This window comes from Saccostrea echinata, unplaced genomic scaffold, assembly GCF_033153115.1.
Source record: "Saccostrea echinata isolate AGI-Se365-2 ecotype Australia unplaced genomic scaffold, CSIRO_AGI_Sech_v1 ptg000006l, whole genome shotgun sequence".
Lineage (NCBI taxonomy): Eukaryota > Metazoa > Mollusca > Bivalvia > Ostreida > Ostreidae > Saccostrea > Saccostrea echinata.
The window spans coordinates 15,845,668-15,865,338 of record NW_026889755.1 but is presented as its reverse complement, the minus strand read 5'-3'; the positions used below and the strand labels follow the sequence as shown (position 1 = coordinate 15,865,338).

The 19,671-nt window shown below is 34.9% G+C and overlaps 1 protein-coding gene across 1 annotated transcript in view; it reads right to left on the bottom strand.

Moving 5' to 3' along the window:
* Positions 1 to 1,090: 1,090 nt before the first annotated feature.
* Positions 1,091 to 19,671, bottom strand: part of LOC133180443 (semaphorin-2A-like) — a 78,927-nt gene continuing 60,346 nt past the window's right edge. The window contains exons 11-14 of the mRNA XM_061314971.1: positions 5,810 to 5,963; positions 5,472 to 5,664; positions 5,089 to 5,201; positions 1,091 to 1,246 (exon numbers count right to left, since the gene is read on the bottom strand). Of these exons, the coding sequence (XP_061170955.1) occupies positions 1,091 to 1,246; positions 5,089 to 5,201; positions 5,472 to 5,664; positions 5,810 to 5,963 (616 nt within the window). The remainder of the gene's footprint in view (positions 1,247 to 5,088; positions 5,202 to 5,471; positions 5,665 to 5,809; positions 5,964 to 19,671) is intronic.

Genomic DNA, 19,671 nt, shown 5'->3' with positions numbered 1-19,671 from the left:
TATATATATTGAAAGGTTAATCATGTTTGAAAGAAAATGATGCGAGAGTTTATGCAAGTCATGCAATTTAAGGTTACAAGTTAAGGTTATTGTTTGCAAGTTGAATGTAGATATGGGCAGGTTTATGTAAGTTGAAAACACTTACAACTCTACATGAAAAATGACAAATGATGATGACATCTATCATTAAAGGATGTACCTATTATTATGCTCTTCTCCAATAAAAGCCAGTCCATTATAAGAACATGTATCATACACTAATAACATGCTTTTAAATGAATCAGTCTTCTAAGTAGTAAAATATCAACAAAACAAAATCAAAACTTTTTTTAAAAACAAATAAAAAAAGAAATAATCACTGAAACACCCTTTAACAAAAAGATCTTCCAAAGCAGATGATATGGTAAGGTTCCCCTTGTTTCAGTTAAAAATGGATTTGAAACAAAAATAGAATTTACTTGTTGGAGAAGTGAACATTTGTACCAGTTTTAATACATATATCAAACATCTACAAATGACCAAAGTCTCAGGATTTTTTTCTCTTTTTTATTGACACCTTATAGTCTTTTTTAAGATTTGTGTACTTTTTGTTTAGGTCCCTGTTTACCACATATAGTTGAAAACAGAGATTTTAAACAGGGGTGTAGGGTTTGCATGCAAAGCAAAACAGATATATGACTTTATAATGTCTAACACTATTTTTCAATCCATCCACATCGATTGTTTTATTTTAGCTGTTGTGACCTATTCTATTCTAACTCCACACAAGGGTAAATCATAATATTAATATTGTCTTTAAGAATCTGGAATTTGTCTGTGTTGGTTTTTAAAATCAAATAAATGTTGTTATGAAACTTCTGTTTATAATTGTTTCAATGAGATTGACAATTAAGTTTTATTGTTTTTTTTAAATCACATTTTGTGGTTATCAATGGTCTAGATCATTCCATATAATTTATGCAAAAAATCATTTTAATCACATTCCCTCTGGAATTCTCAAAAAAAATTCATCATAAAAAAGATTAACGTTTTAGAAAAAAGAAACTACATAGTTCTACAAATAGGAAATTATTCAAGCAGGCTAAAATCCTTACCATTTTTCCTTTTCAGAACAAGTTCCAGTGAAATTGCCTTTCCAGCAGCAGTATGGGTCACTAAGACAGGCATCGATTTTCTTGTACTTGTCACAAATGATGACTTTAAACTGTTTGACAGAGGAGTCTGTACTTACGTAGATCTCATCATTCTGTAAAAAAAAAAAACAGTACCTCAATTCTTAGTATGTTAACAATGCTGTCAAAATCAATAGTACCTCAATTCTTAGTATGTTAACAATGCTGTCAAAATCAACAGTACTTTAATTCTTAGTATGTTAACAATGCTGTCAAAGTCAACAGTCCCTCAATTCTTAGTATGTTAACAATGCTGGTAGAATCAACAGTACCTCAATTCGTAGTATGTAAACAATGCTATCAAATTAAAAACCTTATTTTTTAATTTTGTAAAGAAGTGATGGATATTGTATGGAATTAAATCTAACGTTTCACGGAACATATAAAGGAAAGTCAAAGTCACAATGTGGTCATTGATTATCGAAGGTCTTGTAGAAATTAATAAGCTAAATATAAATCCCTCTCTGCTGCTGTTAATATATACATGTATAAAGACAGTATGCATTTTGAACCCCCCTCCCCCCCAATAAATAAATAAATAAAAAGGCCAACTTCAGGTTTAAATGAAGGACAGTAAGCTTTAAAACTTGATAATATGATAAATTGATCAAAGTCACAAAGTCAGCAACCCATTTTACAAAAGCTTTTCTATAGCAATAAAGGTGTAACGTATCGGCTCCCAAACGCTTACAGTTGTTGACTGGATTGTACAGCTGTTATGATGAATTAAGGCATGTCTCTCCTGACATGAGTCATATCAAAGATTTTTTGAGAAGTATATTTTAGATAACTACTCATATAGCATAACTAAAAATCGCAAAGAAAATTTGGGGGTCAGTGTGCGTCTTACTGAGCAAGGGTACAATTAACTTGACCTTTTTGCACTTAAATTCAAAGATATTTTACCTGAGATGCAATAATGGCAATACATATAATCTTATTTCATGTAAAATAGTTTGAATAATGTTTATTACTGAAACTAGAAATAAGTACATAGGACATGAATACCCAGCCCAGGGTTCATTAGTAATACAACATGAACATTTGTATAAGTGTATAATGTTTGATGAAAATATCCTGAATAGTTTCTTTAAAACTGAGTTTATTACACAATAAATAGTAAATTCAAAAGTAATTGGGAAGGTCAAGGTAAAAATTGATGAATTTTCACTAAATAATGTATCAATGCAAAAGTTTACAAAAAAATATCTGAAATATTTTCTTGAGCAAAAAAAAAAAAAAAAATATCTGAAATATTTTCTTGAGCCAAAAAAAAAAAAAATATCTGAAATATTTTCTTGAGCAAAAAAAAAAAAAAATGGGAAAGTGAGGTCAAGGTCAAAGGAAAGGTTGAGGACATACATATAAGTGTTGATAAAGTTGAATAGTTCTCCTCAGTACGTATCAGCATATGAAGTTTGGTAAAAATATCTAACACTAATCCTTGATTTGTTTCTGTAAAACTATGCTAAACAAAAGTAATATATGACGTCAAGGTCAAAGAAAAGGTCAAGGTAAAAATGTTGATGTAGTTGATTAGCTCTCACCAATATGTATCAGCATATTACGTTTGATTAAAATATCTTGAATAGTTTCTTTGAAACTGAGCTTAATAACATTTTAAGATGAGTGAGGTCAAGATCAAAGGAAAGGCCGAGGTAAAAAAAAAAAAGTAAATGCCGTTGAACAGCTCTGATCAATATGTATTAGCATATAAGATTCGATAAAAATATCTTAAGCTTCTTTGAAATTGAGATATCACTAATTTAAGAAAGTTAGGTCAGGTCAAAGAAAAGGTCAAGATCGAAAGGTGTTGATGCAGTTGAATAGCTTTTAATTTGTATCAACATAACCAAGTTTGATAATGGTATCATGAATAGTTTCTTTGAAATTTAGTTCAACACAAATTAAAGAAAAGTAAAGTCATAGTTAAAGGAAAAGCCAAGGTCAAAAAATGTTGATGTACTTGAATAGCTATTATCAATATGTATCAGCTTATGAAGTTTGATAAAAATATCTTGAATAGTTTCTTTGACCCTGAGTTAAATGCAAATTGTGACGGAAGGACAGAAGAACGAAGGAACAAAAGACGGACATGACAAACAATATATGCTCGGGCCATATTCATGGCGGGGCACTAAAATCCTGCAAAAATCATTGTGTGACGTTTTTGCAATAAAAACTAGAAATATGTCCATAGGACATGAATGCCCTGCCGAAGGTATATTAGTTATGCAACATTTTAACACAAATAGAGAAAAGTGAGGTCAAGGTCAAAGGAAAGGTCAAAGTAAAAAAAATATTGATGCAGTTGAATAGCTCTCATCAGTATGTATCAGCATATGAAGTTTGTTAAAAATATTTTGAATGGTTTCATTAAAACTGAGCTAAAAACTTATTTAAGAAAAGTGAGGTCAAGGTCAAAGGAAAGGTCAAGGTAAAAAATGTTGATGCAGTTGAATAGCTCTCATCAGTATGTATCAACATATGAAGTTTCATTACACTATCTTGAATGGTATCTTTAAAACTGAGCTAAACACTAATTTAAGAAAAGTGAGGTCAAGGTCAAATAAAAGGTCAAGGTCAAAAAATGTTCATGCAGTTGAATAGCATACATCAGTATGTACCAACATATGAAGTTTGATTACACTATCTTTAATGGTATCTTTAAAACTAAGCTAAACACTAATTTAAGAGAAGTGAGGTCAAGGTCAAAGGAAAGGTCAAGGTCAAAAATGTTGATGCAGTTGCATAGCTCTCATCAATATCTATCAGCATATGAAGTTTGATAAAAACATCTTGGATAGTTTCTTTGAAACTGAGCTTTGAAAAGAGCTAAACGCAAAGTGTGAAGGAAGGACAGACGGAAGGACAGAAGGATGGAAGGACGGAAGGACGGAAGACGGACATGACAAACACTATATGCCTCGGCCATATTCATGGCGGGGCATAAAAAAAAAATCATATTTGGGGTATTAAAAATCTAAATAGACAATAAAATATTTTCTTGAATCAAGCTTTCTATGACTTAAGTGCTGTTCGGTTGGAAATATCGTGTAGTTAAAAATTATGAAAGCAAAAGTTGGGGCCAGTGATGTAAAATTTGAGGGTCAAAATATGCGGTTTTCAGACAATAACTAATGCAAATTTTATCTTGTCTTCTTCAATATATCTTCATTTCTTGGCAAATTCTGTTGAGTGAATGTTTAAAATTTGTTCTTAAAGTATTATTTGAAACCTATATTTAATATTCTTAGCATATAATAACGCAAAAAATTTTCTGAGTAAAATATGTAACGCTAAAATTCCAAGATATTGAATTTAACAAATGTGTAGATTTGAAGAAATTTCTATATATTTTATATATTCTTCCACCACAAGAAATAGTCCCACATAAATATCTTGTTTCTGTATGATTTTGTGACCAGTTTTTAAATTGAATACTGTATAATTTGCATTGCTAAATTCAAATGTGTTATAAAAATTGAATTGTAATAAAAAGTATTGAAGATAAAGGTTCTGACCAAACTTTTATCAAAAGCTGAGGAGTGATAAAAGTTAATCAGACATTTAAAGAAAATGTGTTCCCTGACATGACCTCAATACTGGATATGACATAGAACTCCTTAACACCTGCATTTTATGTAGATATTTATATCTCCATGAAGTTTCATAAAGATTTAATGTACTGTAAGAATGTTATGAAACTGTGATAGTGCCTCTCAGACAAACAAACAGGCAGACAGACAGATGGATGGAAAAAGTGATCTCTAAGTGAGCCCCATATAGTCTTCTCTGATAATGATGAAATCTTTATGAAGGAAACAAGACAGATGCTGATATTCAGTCTTATATTCAGAATAGTTCTCAATCCCAAGTCTCTCATCATACTATACTTAATTGTTGTATTCCTTACAAAGAACTTCATGTCCCAGATGACCTCTGATTTGGGTAATGGTGAGAACACTGTAGATATGGCCTGGTTTTTGCCATTATTCCATGAATGAATCTTGTACACTTCTCCTCTATCTGAAAGCAGAAGAAACACAAAAATCAGACCTCGTTAGGATTCAAGAGAACCACTTTCATTTAAAATAAATTTGCGTTTTACCTGCATACTTATTATTTCTCTGTTCTGAACAGTTGAAGTTCAGGGAACATTGACAAGTAGTTCAAACACGAGAAAACAAAAACAATAAAAGTTACCGGTGCCTACACTAAAGATCTGATACTATATATATGCGGTCAATTTTACATATACTAACTATAAAACTCTTGCTTTTGCGACAGGAAACTTACTAGAGGCAGCATAGAGAATGAGGGAACCTCCCTGATGACTTCGTTTCTTGTCCAACTGAAGAACATGCATCTGGATGCCATCCATTAAGACCAGGGGCTTGTTCCCCTGTTGTTGTACTGGGACGTCCTTTAGGGGATACTCCATCATAAAAAACACCTCAACGTCCTTCAGGCTCTTTGAATTGTTGATACACTGTAAACAAATGTAAATAAATATTACTTTGCAATTTTAATTGTTACGCAAATTGATATGGAAGGAAAAAGAAGAAGTATGTTGCCTTAGAAGCATACAGTGAAACATTAATTTTTCATTATTCCTAAGTTGAATTAATACTAACTTTTCCTGGCTCACTTTTATCGGGGATTTTATTTGCAGGGAGGGGGGTCCAGATAGAGGTAGGAGTCTCCCTATACTTGTAAACCCGGTCAGCAAACCTGTCCTTGACCGAGTCCACTGTAAATGCACAGATGGCAGAACCAGACGACCCATTACTGAAACAATACAGATATTGTGACGATTAGCTGTAGTCTCCCAAAAAGAACTCGTCACTATATGTTCAATTTCAATTTTTATCAAAGAATTCAACAAATTACATCTAACTCACTAATACTTCTTCACTAAAACTAAAACTCTTAGACACACATCAAAAATCATTTCTTTCCCCCCAAACATTTCTTAATATAACCAATAAAAATGAAATAAAAACATCAAAAGAAAAATGGTTGACATGAAATGTCATCATGAATGGCTTCATGAAATATGCCTACGTGCAAGGCTGTGTGATTTACACACCAATAATTCACACAAAACTTAGAAACATTCCTTAAATGTCATTTCCCTATTATTTGACTATTATATAGGTGATACATCTAATTATGGAATAACGAAATTGAAAACATTGAAATATGTAGTCCGACTTTGAAATTGTTATTGATTAAAAACTTGGAATTAACATGTATTTCTGAATCATGACCATGATGATGATCATGTTTTACAATTGACTGAAAAATCTTCTTGGTACATTTTCACAAGGTTTTGACAATCTGGCGTTAAATCGTCAAAATCTACCCATGAATTGTACTTGCTACTGTAGATTTCTTATTTTATGCGAGTTCTTACTATCGCGAAATGGCTCTAAGACGTCATATGGCGAGAAGAAAAGTTCGCCAGTGAAAGGTTAGCTGCAGCTGACCTACGACTTAGGCCCTACGACCTTTTCCTTTAAGGATACAAAAAAGGCCTTTTTCGAGATTTTCAACAATTTCGGGATTTTTGGCTAAGAAAAAGAAGACCTGGAAGCTAAAGGAACGGAAGTTTACAAAATCGCAAGGGCAGATAATCGATGTATAGGGAAAACTCCGAGGGTAATCGAAAGCGAATGGTAACACCCAAGAAATTCCAGCTTCGCGGTAAAAATGTTCACCGATAAGAAAAGGCAGTGAAAATAATAAGAACTGTCTAAAGTTTGGTTTTCACAGGCTAAGGCGGCGACGGGACGAGTCATTTCATTTAATGTATATTACATAATATGCATAATATACAGGATATTAGCTATACAAGCGCACTATATGTTATACCACGATTATCGCCCTTGCGGCGTTACCATGCAACCATGTAAACTTCCGTTCCTTCCAGGTCGATTTGGAGAGATGAGCCTCTAAATTGAAGAAATTGTATCCGTTTTCTGTTGATTGAACGCGTGTTGACGACTGACACATCAACATTTAGGAAATTCATCACTGTAGGGGATAGAACCATGACAACGAAATAAATTAATGCTTTAGAGTCTAGAAATAGGTGCTGAAGTGGGTGGGTGGGAGTAATTTTTTCCAAGAAGACAGCTTTCGTTTCCTTGTAGAGTTTATGTATATAGGTATGGTACGTTTTTTTAAACATGGTATGTCTTGTCTGAAAGTGTCAGAATCCTTATTGTAATAACTCTTTAAGTGTATTTAAAGTAGATTCAAAATTTTATTAATTTATTTTACATTTAGCAATCAGGAGGACAAGCCCCTATGTTCTTGTTCATAGAAATCATTGCCTCGATCGGATACCCCTAGTATCCGGATTCTCCACCAATTGTGACGATTAAGTTTTGTCTCCAAAAAAGAACTCGTCACTACATGTTCAATTTCAATTTTTTTTGTAGAATTAAAAAAATTAGTCTAACTCACTAATACCTCTTCACTAAATCTTATATTCTTAGACACACATCAAAAATCATCTCTTTCCCCAAATCCCCTCCCACATTTCTTAATATAACCAATGAAAATGAAATAAAACATCAAAAGAAAATGATTGACATTAATTTAGAAAGAATTCATATGACAGGAAATGCTTAACTTTTTATCTCTACGCTGAATGTATAACATAAAATACTGTCATTGAACCCGTGGGACAGGACGGGGAGAGATGTCTAATTTGAAGAAATATAACAAAGATGCTGAAACATCAAAGTAAACGTAAAATACATAAATTCACTCCTTGACAATATCAAGCTGAACCTCAAAACATTGAAAATCTTTACATCTTCCATAATCGCACTTTGGAAATTTTTTTTGTATGTGTTTATTTTATGCTAAATACACCATAAGAAAGCTTTTGTATAAATATCCCCTTGCATATATATGACACCAAATTAAGTTAAGGAAGGGAATAAATGTACGGCTTATTGACCCTGGCAGGACTTTCATCTACAAGTCCAAGGTGATCAATGACACCAAATTAAGTAACAGGAAAGGAATAAATGTACGACTGGACCCGGGACCCCTGAATTACTAGTGAAGAATCAGGTGCTCTATCAACTGAGCTACCCAAGCTGATACCAACGGCCCAAACCATATACTAATCATGCTGGCATGCAGCTAGTATAAACCCTAAGTTTCCACAGGAAAAAAAAACCACATACAATGATATGTGATGATACATATTCAATGACATGATTGATGGAACATTGATGGTAAGAAATGAAATATAAAAAATACGAAATACAAAAATATTAACACTGACAAAAATGAGAGAAAAATTGTGCAAAACGACAAAGCGACATTAAATACACATGGCAACACAAAAATAAATGAAAGTGACCATAATTAGTTACTGACATGATGGTGAGACGGAAAAAATGACCATTATTAAATGGACATGGCATAAAAATGAAATGAAAACGTGAAAAAATGACGGATGACAACAAGATAATAAAAAAATCTGACAAAAACGGAATGAAATTTTTTGGAATGGGGCACTTCACTCCCCGCCTGATATCTTTAAAGAAAAATGATATCACTCTTATAACTATATCTCACAAGTTTACTGTTCAAATAGAAGTCCTTAACCTAATTCCAAGTAAGAATTTGAGAACAGGTAAATGAATTCTGAAATGGGTCGGATAAATTCTTTTGGAATTCCATCTCGTATGATTCGCACTTTGGCTTTACGAACACGGCCATCGTCACTTTTCATGGCATTCACAATAACTCCAAATGACTAATATTTCTCGGAAAATTACTGTCTTTCATCAACACATCTCCGTCTTCTGAGTTTCGAATGTTTTTCTCCCACTTTCTTCTCTTTTGTCGAGTTTGAATGTATTCTGTGGATCAGCGTTTCCAGAAAATTTCAGCCAAAACCTGCACTCTTTTCCACTGATGTTTGTACATATCTGTCTGATTGATGTTTTTAAATGGTTGAATATCTGTATCGGCCCTCTGAGTGATAATGACGGATGGACTCAGAACAAAGGGGTTGCTCACTAGAAACTGGTACTAAAGATCTGGCGTTCACGATGGCCATAACTTCACACATGAATGTTACGAGTCAATAAATTGCCAGGAGTATCAGAGAGCAAAGAGGCAAGAATCCTTCTAGAGACTCCTATCATTCTCTTCTACACTCCTCCCATGTGGGAAGAGTGGAGAGGAATGAACTTCCAGGAAATTCCTTGAGAATTAAGGTAATGTGACATTCTGGGATCTTCTTCATTAATGACGTGTACCTCCTAGTCGTCAACTGAACCAATAAAATTCGATCCGCAATCTGATCTAAGTTCCTTGACTGGACTGCGTATGCTAATAAATCTCCTTAGAGCATTGATGAAACAGGGTGATGTCATTCCCTCGATCACCTCAATGTGAATGGCTCAAATAGTCAAGCATATAAAGAGGACAGCCCATCGCTTAGGGTGTACTATTCCACCTCTAGTTCTTCTTTTGACAATTTTCCATAAACACATCGACGCTAACAAAGGTGAAAGGCGGAGTAGGAGTCAAACGATCATATGGGAGGTTAGTTATCTTTTGCTCTAAAGGTTTAGCACATAGTTTTCTGCAGGTTAGACAATGATAAATAATTTTTGAAATCAATTTCTTTTCTCCAATGATCCAGTAACCTGCTGATCTCAAGGCTCCTTCTGTAATGTATCTCCCTTGGTGATGTACATCCTGATGATAATGGAGAGCTAGAAGACGAGAAACATGCTGATCTTTTGGCAACAAAATTGGAAATTTCTCATGATTTAAAATCTTTGAATGACGGAGTCTTCCTCCTATACAAATGAGTCCATCTTCACCCATAAATTGATCCAAGTGGTATAGTGGACTATTACGAGAGACGTTTCCATGCTTAAAGGACTTTACCTCCTCACAAAAATGCTCTCTTTGTACGAAATGACGAACGGCCAATTTCGCAGTCTGCATATTTTCTGAAAATTCTACGAGGGGTGATCAAAAAGTTCGTTCGCGAACTAATTGAATAACTTCCTTAAAAGACATAAAATGAGGTTTCAGTGTTTATTATTTTTCAAAGTAGTCCTCTCCGATTTTAATGCACATCTGCCACCGTTCTGCCCATGCGCGAATCACGTGATCCAGGCAGTCACGTGACATGCACCGTAGCAGTCTGTTCAAAGAAGCTAGAAGATTTTTCCGAGTCTTGTATTTCTTACCATGCAATTTATTTTTTATAACAAGAACAGTCCATATGTCAGAAATGGCCAAATCTCGGCAATAGCATGGGTGGATAAGGATATCCCCTCCCACAATTAGTATGGTGACCCATCACAACCCGAATTCTCTGTTTCGGGAGCGTCGTTTATCCAATGTGGATAAAGTGTGGCAGCCTTCTTTTTATCATATCTCATATGTTTTAAGACTAAAGTAAACGATATTTTAGGGATTTAATGATTATATTATTGTTAAAATATTCAACTATTTTTCTAATTGTAACTTGACGACGTTTTATAACAAATTGCTCAACTAAGGACACATCTTTTTCCCGGCTTGCTTTCGCTGGGCAACATAACAAACATCATTTTTGACCATCTCCCTGCCTTCACTAAAATAATCAATCCAATTAATGATTGAACGTCTGGTAAGTCTTTTGTCTTCATAAACCTTGTACAAATTATCATCTTCTACTGCAAAAGAATTTCCAAGATATACGTTAAACTTTACATCCGTACGTTACTCGAGTACGACTGAGTCAACCATTTTTTGTCACAAGTGACCTATATATTGACGTCATTTTTACATTGTGACGTCACAAACACGGAGCAAAACATTATTTAACATGTGTTATTTATAGAACATATGTATAATTATATGTATGCCAAATTTCATTCTGATCTGAATTGTGGTTTTGTAAATATAGAGATAGTTCGCGAACTTTCTGATCACCCCTCGTAAAACATCACATTGGTGCCAACCATGACAGTTCTCTCTAAGGTGTTTGAATGAGCGTAAAACATGAATAAGGTAAGATACCACTCTCAGCAGAGAAACCTTGTAAAGCCATCAGACAAACGATCTGTGTCGACAGATACACTGGTTGTCATTAAAGAACCTTCAACTTTCAGTTCTTTATCTGTGTCTGGATCCACTAACGGATAGGATAGTTCTCTCCTGAACCAGCATGTGTCTGGGTTGAGGGTCCAAGTAACCATGAAGAGAATTCAAGATCTGCAGCTGCAATAACACGTGTAGCACAATTACCTGGGTTGAATTTTGATGCAATATATATCCACTGATGAGGGTTTGTGCTCTGATGAATACGTTCCACACGAATGGAGACGCACATGAAAAATCTCCCAGTGTGATTGTTTATATAACCAAGCACCACTTTACTATCTGTATGAAACCACACATTGTTAAATTGGGTTTTCAAAGCACTGATGATAGTGTCATGAAGTTCAACAGCTGCACATAATTCTAGACGTGGCATAGAATGACCGTGAGACGATGCCACTTTTGCCTTCCCATGACGAATCTTATGGTTATTTATTGTTGGGTGAGGTAGACTGAATGTATGCAACAGATGCAATGGCATCCTCAGATGCATCACAATACAAGATAAGGTCTTTTTTGTAGATCCGAAAAATGAGGAACTCCCGTAAGTGTAGCATCGTGAAATGTCAATTTTCTGGAGATGACGTAATAAGCCTGTCCATCAATCCATTGTGATTCAAGTTCAGGAGAAATACAATCAGCCCAGTCAACTTTTTCTCGCATTACTTTATGCAAAAAGAATTTTACTGCTATAATGGCTGGAGCTAGAAAGCTGAGAGGGTCATTTAAACTATTGATGACTGAGAGAACTTCTCTTCTGGTAATTGGTACGAAAACGCAATAGAACATCTAGGAGACTGTTATTGAAATCTGGTCCATGCAATAGTACACTCTTCAAAGATACACCTTGATAGCATGTCGACGAGTAAAATACAACACGATTTTTCCCAGGTTTGCGTGGATTGTAGACACCAAATAATGGAAGATGCCACGATTCCTCATTGCCGCCGTAGAGGGGGTGTGACTTCAGCATGTCCTTGGTCAAGCATGTTCCCAACAAACGAAATCGTGTGCTGATGCTTCTCATAATCTTTCATAAGACTACCGTGCAGATTCACTGCACGGCGAAGAGTGTAAGCACTATTGTTGGGCAAGACTGTTCGATCATAACGGAACGGAATAATGCTTACCAATTACCAGAGTCTGCCTTGCTGAAACTACTGTCCATAATACGGAGGAATTCCTTGTCCTCGACTGACATTCCAACTTTGCTGTCGTTGCTCCTTTTCATAAACACGTTTGCACCAAGTTCTCCCTTACTGACATGGATTTAAATGCCATTCTCACAAAAAGGAAACATCGTAGGACTTCCATTTGGTAATACATGGAGATGAGTTTTCTGCACGGTGATGTTTGGTTTGTAAACTTTGTTTAAACATGATTTTCCTATAATTACCCATCCTAATCTAATTATAAGTTTCTGGGCAAAAGGAAAATTTTCAGATTTGTCACTCAACCTTTGGTCAAGAGCATGATTTGCTGCATTTAAGTCCTGTCCAATTAGAAGAAGGGTCTTCACATCATAAAGAGGAGGTATATAGGGTCCAATGTCTCTGAGATGCTTAAATGACACGCAACTTCGGGTGTCACTATCACGTACTTTATTACCGGTATGTTGTCACATTTAATCAAAGGTGGTAAGTTCAACTTTTGTATACTGTTATACGATTCCACTACACAATTTTCTGCAATCTTGCCAGAAGATCCTGATGAACCAACACATGTTGTGAATTTTTGATTGTATGTTGCTTTATGCCCCGTTCGAGAATTTTTCTCTCATATACAGGCTTCGCCATATACCGGTGAAGGGCTTCAAATTTAGACCTTTACTTGGCACTTAGGGATATTGAGCAGTGAAGGATCTTTATCGTACCAACGCCTACCGTGACACGGGGGGTAATTCGGTTTTTAAGGTCTCATCCGAAGAATCCCTCAACTTTCACTTCAAAGTGCCGAGTGCTTGGCTAAGGAACAGTTGCTACTTATTTTTTATCGACTTAGGTCAGTCGCGGCTGTGATTCGAACACACGATCTGCTGATCACGGAGCGAGCGCTCTACCGACTGAGCTACCATGACGGTCAACAGATGTTGTGACTGAGTATTCAATCTCTGGACTGTCAATCTGGAGAAGAGAAAAATGTTTTGATTAGCATGTGACTGGTTGCTTTGTTCATCTAAAATTGCATAAGTCAGAACTGAGTTTTAGGATGATCTTTGTGGTACACTCGTACTAACACAACCTTTGCACAAGACTTCCCTGGGAAATATTTTCCACATACTTCTGTGCACTTAGAATTTAAAGTCAACAGAGTCCTTCTGATTTTCCTCCCTTCCGTGACCACTTGGTTTTGTGTAAGAATATTCTAGTTTCCCTTCACCATCCTTTGGCTTGAAGTAGATGTGCAATGCTGTGGGATGATCTTTACTTCTGCATTCACTACATTCTGTCTTTAAGGAACATTTCTTTAATGGTCTTTAGATTTACAACATCCAAAACAAATGTTATTTTCTCTAGTTAACTATATTGATAACTTTGACACTATGAAAACTATAATTAACTATTGTGATAACTTTGACACTTTGATTCACTATAGTGATAACTTTGAAAACTTTGATTTACTATAGTGATAACTATGACACTATAGTGATCACTTTGAAAACTTTAATTTACTATAGTGGTCACAATGGCACTATAGTGATCACTTTGAAAACTTTGATTTACTACAGTGATAATTATAGTTAACTATAGTTTACTATAGTATTTTGTTAAATTTGGACCGAGCCACTTAATAAGCATGTCAAGTTCATCTGTTGCATTCATTTTAAGTTCCTTCACAAGTCTTTTAAAATTAACTTTCCATGATTCATAAGTTTCTGGCTTTTTACTGAACTGAGTGAGTTTTGAAATGGATAGTTCCTTTTTCAATAAGAATTAACCTAATTCTGCTACAGTTCAATTTTCACGAGGATGCAAAGTAAAAACCAAAGGATTTGACTGCTGTAAATCAACACAGGATTCAGGCTTATCATAATCAGAACTCAGGTTCAATGTATCATCCTGTATAACATTCTTTGTATTTGTTGTAGATGGGTGTGGTGTTCTCACAGAAGGTTGTTCAACATCAGTAAAATTTTAAAGGTGGTTGAATGCGAGTTTCTTCTTTACATTGAACTATTGAACTGTATTATATTTTAACAAAATCTAAAATCAGTTTGTCCTGGGCACATACATATTGATTCACACGGTCTTTTGAGTTCATTGTTTCTAAATTCCGAATCGAATGCTGAGTCAATGACATGTTTTCTATATTTCAAACTGCATCTTCAAGTATTTCTACCTCGGTTATAGTAGCTGTTGCTTCCTTTTTATCATCCAAGAACTTAAGTTCAGCTTCAATGAAATACCTTTATACCTTTCCTTTTCTGTTTTTGCAATGTTCAATCGATTCTGTTTAATAAGAAGAGCTTGTTTTCTCGAAGTTCTTTTTCACTGATGGTTAATTTGGCTTTAGCTACTTCGGCTTTAGCTCGTTTCTTGAACAGATTTCAAAGATGAACCGACTGAGGAACTATGTAAACTTCCTGCAGAAACTGAGAGAGGTTGTCCCTGTCTCTTTCAAATCCATCACTTCTCCTTATCTGTTGTGACCATCTGTTGTATAAGATCTTTCACATTGTCTAAACACTGATTTACTTTTGCTTGCATTTCTGAAGCTTCCTCGTCAATGCCTTGTAATAAACTGGCACTCCGTGCTGTATTGTTCCGTAACAATTCACACAAGTTCTCATAATTTTCTTCATAATTTTCATAAATCACAGACAAATCATTGTGAAGGTTTGCAATAAATGTTTGTCACTGCTAGGTATTTCATCTAACTTTGCAATAAGTTTATGTAATTTCACATTCAACACTTCATACTTCTCAAAATATTTGTTGTATATCAGTTCAAATTGTTCTTGGCCTCTATCCGTCATTGTCTTTTGCCGTGGTTCTCTTGTAAACTCTTTATTTCAACTCATTGTGATTTTACTATGTAAGTATAATAATGTCCCACACTCAACAGGACAATGTCAGGAATACACCATTTCTTACTATGCTGGCATACAGCTAGTATAACCCCCCCCCCCAAGTTTCCACGGGATTAAACGAAAAACCACAGATTATTCAATGACATGATTGATGGAACATTGATGGTAAGAACTGAAATATAAAAAAAAAATACGAAATACAAAAATATTAACACTGACAAAAATGAGAGAAAAATAGATGCAAACAGGACAAAGCGAAACTAAATAGTAAATACATATGACAACACAAAAATAAATAAAAGTGACCATATTTAGCTACTTACATGGTGGTGAGACGGAAAATGACCATGAATAAATGGACATGAAATAAAAATGATACAAGCAAATTCAAAGAATTGTGGTCCCCCGCTTTCGGTGTCTTAATGGATGGGATGTCATTATATATAGCATGTTGTAACTGTCTTCTTAGTGTGTCCTGTCTTATCTGTGCATTATACAAAAAAAAACATAAATTAAGCTTTTCAAAACTACATCAAACTTCAAGATCAAGGTCAAATATCATAATAAAATCCGAAATGTTTTGTCACAAGTAATGCACATGTAAAAAAAAATATATCAAAAACCAGAGTATACAATCGGAAAGGTCTTGAAACAGGTAATGCACATATCAAATGTAAATACCATATCTTCTCTCAATCAAATGTTATTAGCAATGCTCAACTTTAAAAAAATATCGTCAAACTTCAAGGTCAAGGTGATGGGAATAAAAATCATAGTACATTTGGAAATGCTTGTCACAGGTAATGCACGAGTCAAATATGAATGCCCTGTCTTTGCTCCTTCAAAAGTTAGCAACACTGATGAAATGTTTGAAAATTGGTTCAAACTTGAAGGTCAAGCAAACGGGGGCAACTATCATAGCATATTCAGAAACATTTTGACACAGGTAATGCACTTGTCAAATATGAATGCCCTATCATATGTCATTCAAAAGAAATCACCAAAGTATTTTTTTTTAAATTTAGGTCAAACATGAAGGTCAAGGTCAAAAGGTAAAAAATCATAGCATAATCGGAAGCACCTTGTCACTAGTAATGGACATTTTAAATATGTAAGCCGTGTATATTCTCAATCAAAAGTTATAAGCAAACATAAAAATTTTGTAAAGTAGGTCAAACATCAAGATCAAGGTCATGGGGTCAAAAACCATAGTATATTTGGAAAGGTATTGTTACAGGAAATGTACATATTTAATATGAAAGCCCCACCTTTTCTCATTCAAATTTTATGACCAATTTAAAGTAATATTAATTTTTTTAAAAGTAGGTCAAACTTCAAGGTCAAAGTCAGATTTCAAAAGTCATAGTAAAATTTCGAAATCTCTTGTCACAGGTAATGTTCATGTCATATATAAGACCCCTATCTCTTCTCACTCAAAAGTTATAAGATAAAATTTTGGAAAAGTAGGCCAAACTTCAAGGTCAAGGTCATGGAGTCAAAAATCGTAGTATATTTGGAAAGGACTTGTCACAGGTAATATACAGGTATAATATGAAATCCCTACCTTTTCTCATTCAAAAGTTATGACCAATTTAAAGTAATGATCTTTGTTTTTGAAAAATAGGTCAAACGGTCAAGCTCAAGGGGTCAAAAATCACAGTATACTTGGAAAGGTCTTGTTACAGGTAATGTACATGTGAAATTTGAAAGTCCAATCTCTTCTCACTCAAAAGTTCTGGCCCAGGTTAAAGTTTTTGTGACAGACAGACTGACAGACGGACAGACTGACAGGCGAATGAGATTTAATGTCCCCTCGCTTTTGCGAAAGCGGGGGACAACAAGTAAATCGGCCGCCAACAAAATTTAGCATTTCAAAAAGTTCTTTCACATTTAAGCATCCAAGAAAGCACAAAGTATTCAAAGTCAAAGGGGAGTTCATTTTTATTTCCGACTGTCTTCAAAGCAAATAAATAAATAAATTAATTGATTAATAGAAATTTTGATGCATTTGTTCATCAAATTGATTTATCAATGTAATTATGTCAGTGATGAATGATAAGAATATTTATTGTCTTCAAAATAAAGATGTAGACCTATTTTTATTCAGATCTCATGATGAACTACGTGTTGATACCCTGGATCTTTGTCGCGTGATGATGCCGATGATTTCTGCAGAGCAGGCTATGCTGCACGGCGCGGTTCAAAATGTAGAAAAAACTAGAGCCGAGCTCGTTGCAGAGCAACGAATAGGTCTTCCGTTGGAGCAGTGACCTTGAGTCAAGGTCATGCCATATTCTAAGATGATAAATAATCTTTTAAGGGACTATCAACTTGCAATGCTTCGCCAGTAGAAAGACAATAAAATAATGTACACTTTCTATTTCGTGACCTTGAACTTTTCCAGATGACCTTGCGTCAACCTATGACACACTCTGGTTATGACGCAAACCTATCTGTGTTACCGACTTGACAAGTTAACACAAGTTCTTTCAGACCACACATCCAGTAAAAGCATCTTGTTCTTAGTGACGTTGAACTTGAGTTAAGGCCATGACACAGTCTGTATGATACCAACAATACTCATTCTGAGTGTTTCCAACTTGACAAGTTTACAAATGTTTTTTTCATTTCGTTTCCATATAGTTGTAATTTATTACTTTTAACTCGCTGGCTTCAAATTTTATTGTATATATGTTTTATGTCCAATTTCGATATTGAAAAACGTCGGCATCTTTGAGTACGTGTACAAGGTGCATTACGTTACCCTATCACATCATGTTTTATAATGCAGACCATACATGTATATATAGTCAGCGTTATAAAAAAAGGTTAAAAAAAAGCCATTTTATTCATCAAAAATCTCTGCTTAATTATATGTGTCGCCTGCTTTTAGCTTCATTAAAGATGTAACTAAGTCTAAAAGTTATCAGCTATTTATTTGCTAAAAGGCATTGAACATAGTTCATGCCAAAAAAACAAAACAAAACAAAACAATCCAGGGATAGTAAGACTGCGATAGAATCTAACAATCAATTAGAAATGCAAATCCTTAACCCCTGAAAGCTAAAATGGATATTAATGAAATTTGAATAAATTTATTATATATAATTATATATAAATTATTTAAGTACGTGATTTCAACAATCCTTCGAAAGAGGCTTCAGTCTTTCATATCAGCAATTGTCAGTCTACACCATCCATTTTGGAATACCGATCCCGTTGTATTTTCATAGTACTTAAATTTCAGTTTTTGTGGTTTCTTTATTTCATACAGTGTCAAAATACATTGTCATGAGATCATAAACATGTATAACTGTAATTATTAAACCCTGCCTCTGTAATTTCAAAAGACATAAGTTAAATTTAACCCTTCGCAGTATATTTTACAAAATAGGTCAAAGGTCAAGGTCAAGTGAACTGTAACGCTGGTATTTTTCAAAATGTTTTATGACAAACAGTGCACATTCTAAATAGCATAGACTTACCTCATAAATATCAAAAAGAAGTTCTATATAGGCATTATTGGTTATTTTGAAAAGTAGGTCAAAGGTCAAGTTCAAGGATATCTAGGTCGGAAGCCATGGAAAAATACAAAAGCCATAGTGTCAAGCTATATGTGCAAATTATCAAACCCATACCTCTTACATTTCTCGAGATATAAGGTGTGACAGACGGACGGACAGCAAGACAGACGCCAGGTAAATTGATCGCTAAGTGCTGCTCTGCTCTGCAGGCGACACAAAAATGTTTGTTTGATTGTCTGTTTGTTGTTTAACGTCCCTTGAGCTGCCAGCATTTGCCAGTGGAGGGCTGCAAATTCAGACCTATACTCGACACTCAAGGCCATTGAGCAGTGGGGGATTTTTTTCATGCCGGCACCTACTGCTAAACGGGACCTCGGTTTATACGGCCTCATCCGAAGGACCATACTCCACGTTCTGTAGTGAAATTGTTTGTTTGTTTGTGTGTTAACGTCCCCGTCGAGATTTTTCACTCATATGAAAAAACCACCACTTGCCGGTGGAGGGCTGTAAATTCGACACTCAAGGCCATTGAGCAGTGAGGGATTTTTTTCATCCCAGCACCTACTGCTGCACGGGACCTCGGTTTATACGGTCTCATCCGAAGGACCAGTTTCCACGTCCCGTAGTGGAATAGTTTGTTTGTGTGTGTGTTGTTTAACGTCCCTCTCGAGATTTTTCACTCAAATGGAAACGCCACCACTTGCCGGTGGAGGGCTGCAAATTCAGACCTATACTCGACACTCAAGGCCATTGAGCAGTGAGGGATCTCTTTCGTCCCAGCATCTACTGCTACACGGGACCTCGG